Here is a 2166-nt window from a genome sequence, read left to right as displayed (position 1 = left end):
AGACGGTGCTGTCCATGAGGATGACGTAGTCCTCGCTGATCTCCTTGGGAAGGCGCAGGGAGGGGAGCTAAGGAGGGAAGGAGAGGTGGTCACCCATCCCGTGGTGCCGGGGGGCTCTGGGCCAGGGCAGTGGGCGCCGCTCACCTCAGGCTCCCCCGTGTCGTGGTTGGTCTGGATCAGGATCTTGCCCAGGCGGATGTCCTTGCACACAGCAGTGAGGGCCTGCTCCATGGTCTCCCCTGCTCGCAGGATGGACACGCCTGTGATCTGGGGAAGGGACGAGAAGACGTCTGCCTGGTGCTGCGCAAGGGAAGCAGCCGCTCCGGTGAGCTCCTGAGGCTCCAGCACCGTGGGATGGGGGGGAACAAGCCCTGCCGAGCAGCTCGTCTGCACAGGGACGGACCCCAGGAGCCACCAGTTTTTCCCAGTCAGTGCCAACCAGAGATGGGTCAGCCGCGTGCTTGTGGGGAGAAAGGGGCCGGGACAACATCTCACCCTCTGCCTGTGGAACCGCTTTCCTTCGTACATTGTCCCCTGGGGCGTCTCCACAGTGACCGACTGCAGAAAGGGGAGGAGTGGATGAAGCTGGGCCCCGGCATGGCCCAGGGGCTCAGGAGGGAAGAGACATGGCCGTAGCCACACCTGAGGGGTGGTCGCTCACCTTCAGTGGCAGAAAGGAAAGGGCATGTTCAATCAACAGCCTCATCAGGCGCTTGGAGTAGAAGATGAATTCGTCCCTTGTCGTGTCCTTGTTCCTGTTGAGGGAGGACACCCACGTGAGACGAGCAGAGTCCCTGCTCCACCCCGCAGACGGCAAACAGGGCTCTAGAGAAAGGCTGGCATGAACAGAGAGCAGTCCGCGGGAACCTGGAAGCTCTTGGGGAGGAGACACAGTCAGTAATCATTGATGTTTCAGGGCTTGCTGAAGACCTAGGGTGCTGTCTAGAAAGGATCACATGGTCAAGAAATGTGTTCAGTTCCCCTGGAAGGGGGACACAAAGCCTGCAGCAGATCACACAGATCAGATAAAGTGAAAGGATGCCACGCGACGCTGCTCAGTCCTCTTCGGGACACGGGACGGTTCAGAGCTGACTCTGCATGGTGGGCTAGCTAGACTAGCAAAGTGAATAAAGCCAACAGCAAAAAGGAGGGATAAGTGAGCATAACATGAGTAGCCTGGTGTAGATGTACATCCTGACCCTGAATAGAGATGAGGCAGGTGCCTGAGAAGCAAGCGCAGAGTTGCAGCATTACTCGCTCCGAGCATGACCTCTAATCGCTGCTGAATCTCTGCTGAGGATTTGCAGGGCTGGAGATTTAGGACATAATTGCTGACTATGTGGAAAGAGCCAGGAGAAAAACAGGGGGGGTGGGAGCCGCAGAACGTCAGGCAGCACCATCAGTTCTTGGGGCAACAGAAACTCAGGAGCAAGCGGCAAGTGTTTTGCACGGACCCTGTCAGGGGAACACAAGGCAGAACAGAGCACACCCAGGACGGTCCACGGCACAGCAGGACAGCTGGCTCCAGGAGCACCTCAACGTGGAAAAGACCAGACTGCACCACGGCCAAGAGTAGCTGGGTTACCCGACATCGGTAATGGGAAAACATCTGACGCGTTCTCAACTCCTCTCCATTTACGTACCAAGTTAGAGATAAACTACTGCCAGGAACCAGACAGATTTGGAAATACCTGGCATTAACTCATCACAACACTGAAGTGCTGAGGGCAGCAAGAAACAAATAAATAAAATAAATAGAAAACAGATGAGATTGTAATTCACAGGAAACCTCCCCTTCTCCCTCAGGAGGAGTAAAGCCAACTGTATGCGCATGCGTGCTAATCCCAGTGCCAGGGGCAGGGGGGGAAAGAGGCTGGCTTTTCTTATTGGGAGCATTTTGACCATCAGCACATATCCGTGTTGTAGTCTAACTCGTTCATCACACAAAAGAAACTGCTGCACAAAACCTTGCATTTCCTGCAACACACGGTTCTCAAAGCACAGTAACACGAGCGTGTACAGCGCTTCACTTAAGGACAGGCAGAACCGTCCCAGTCCCATGTCACTCAGAGGATATTTTCAGGTGAGCAGAACAAGTCCTCCACCAGCACTGTCAGTGTCAAGTGCCCGAAGGCAAAGTACCTACAGCAAGAGGTTGCTCAGCAG

At 55.3% G+C, this 2166-nt stretch overlaps 1 protein-coding gene across 1 annotated transcript in view; it reads right to left on the bottom strand.

Annotated features, from left to right (window-relative positions):
• The window catches only part of LOC103919417 (uridine-cytidine kinase-like 1), a 13632-nt gene that overhangs the window by 4192 nt on the left and 7274 nt on the right, over positions 1-2166 (bottom strand). The window contains exons 7-10 of the mRNA XM_009326917.1: positions 662-755; positions 496-558; positions 145-267; positions 5-67 (exon numbers count right to left, since the gene is read on the bottom strand). Coding sequence (XP_009325192.1) covers positions 5-67; positions 145-267; positions 496-558; positions 662-755 — 343 coding nt within the window. The remainder of the gene's footprint in view (positions 1-4; positions 68-144; positions 268-495; positions 559-661; positions 756-2166) is intronic.

The sequence above is a fragment of the Pygoscelis adeliae genome, unplaced genomic scaffold, assembly GCF_000699105.1.
Source record: "Pygoscelis adeliae isolate BGI_AS28 unplaced genomic scaffold, ASM69910v1 Scaffold487, whole genome shotgun sequence".
NCBI lineage: Eukaryota > Metazoa > Chordata > Aves > Sphenisciformes > Spheniscidae > Pygoscelis > Pygoscelis adeliae.
This window is presented reverse-complemented; position numbering and strand designations above follow the sequence as displayed.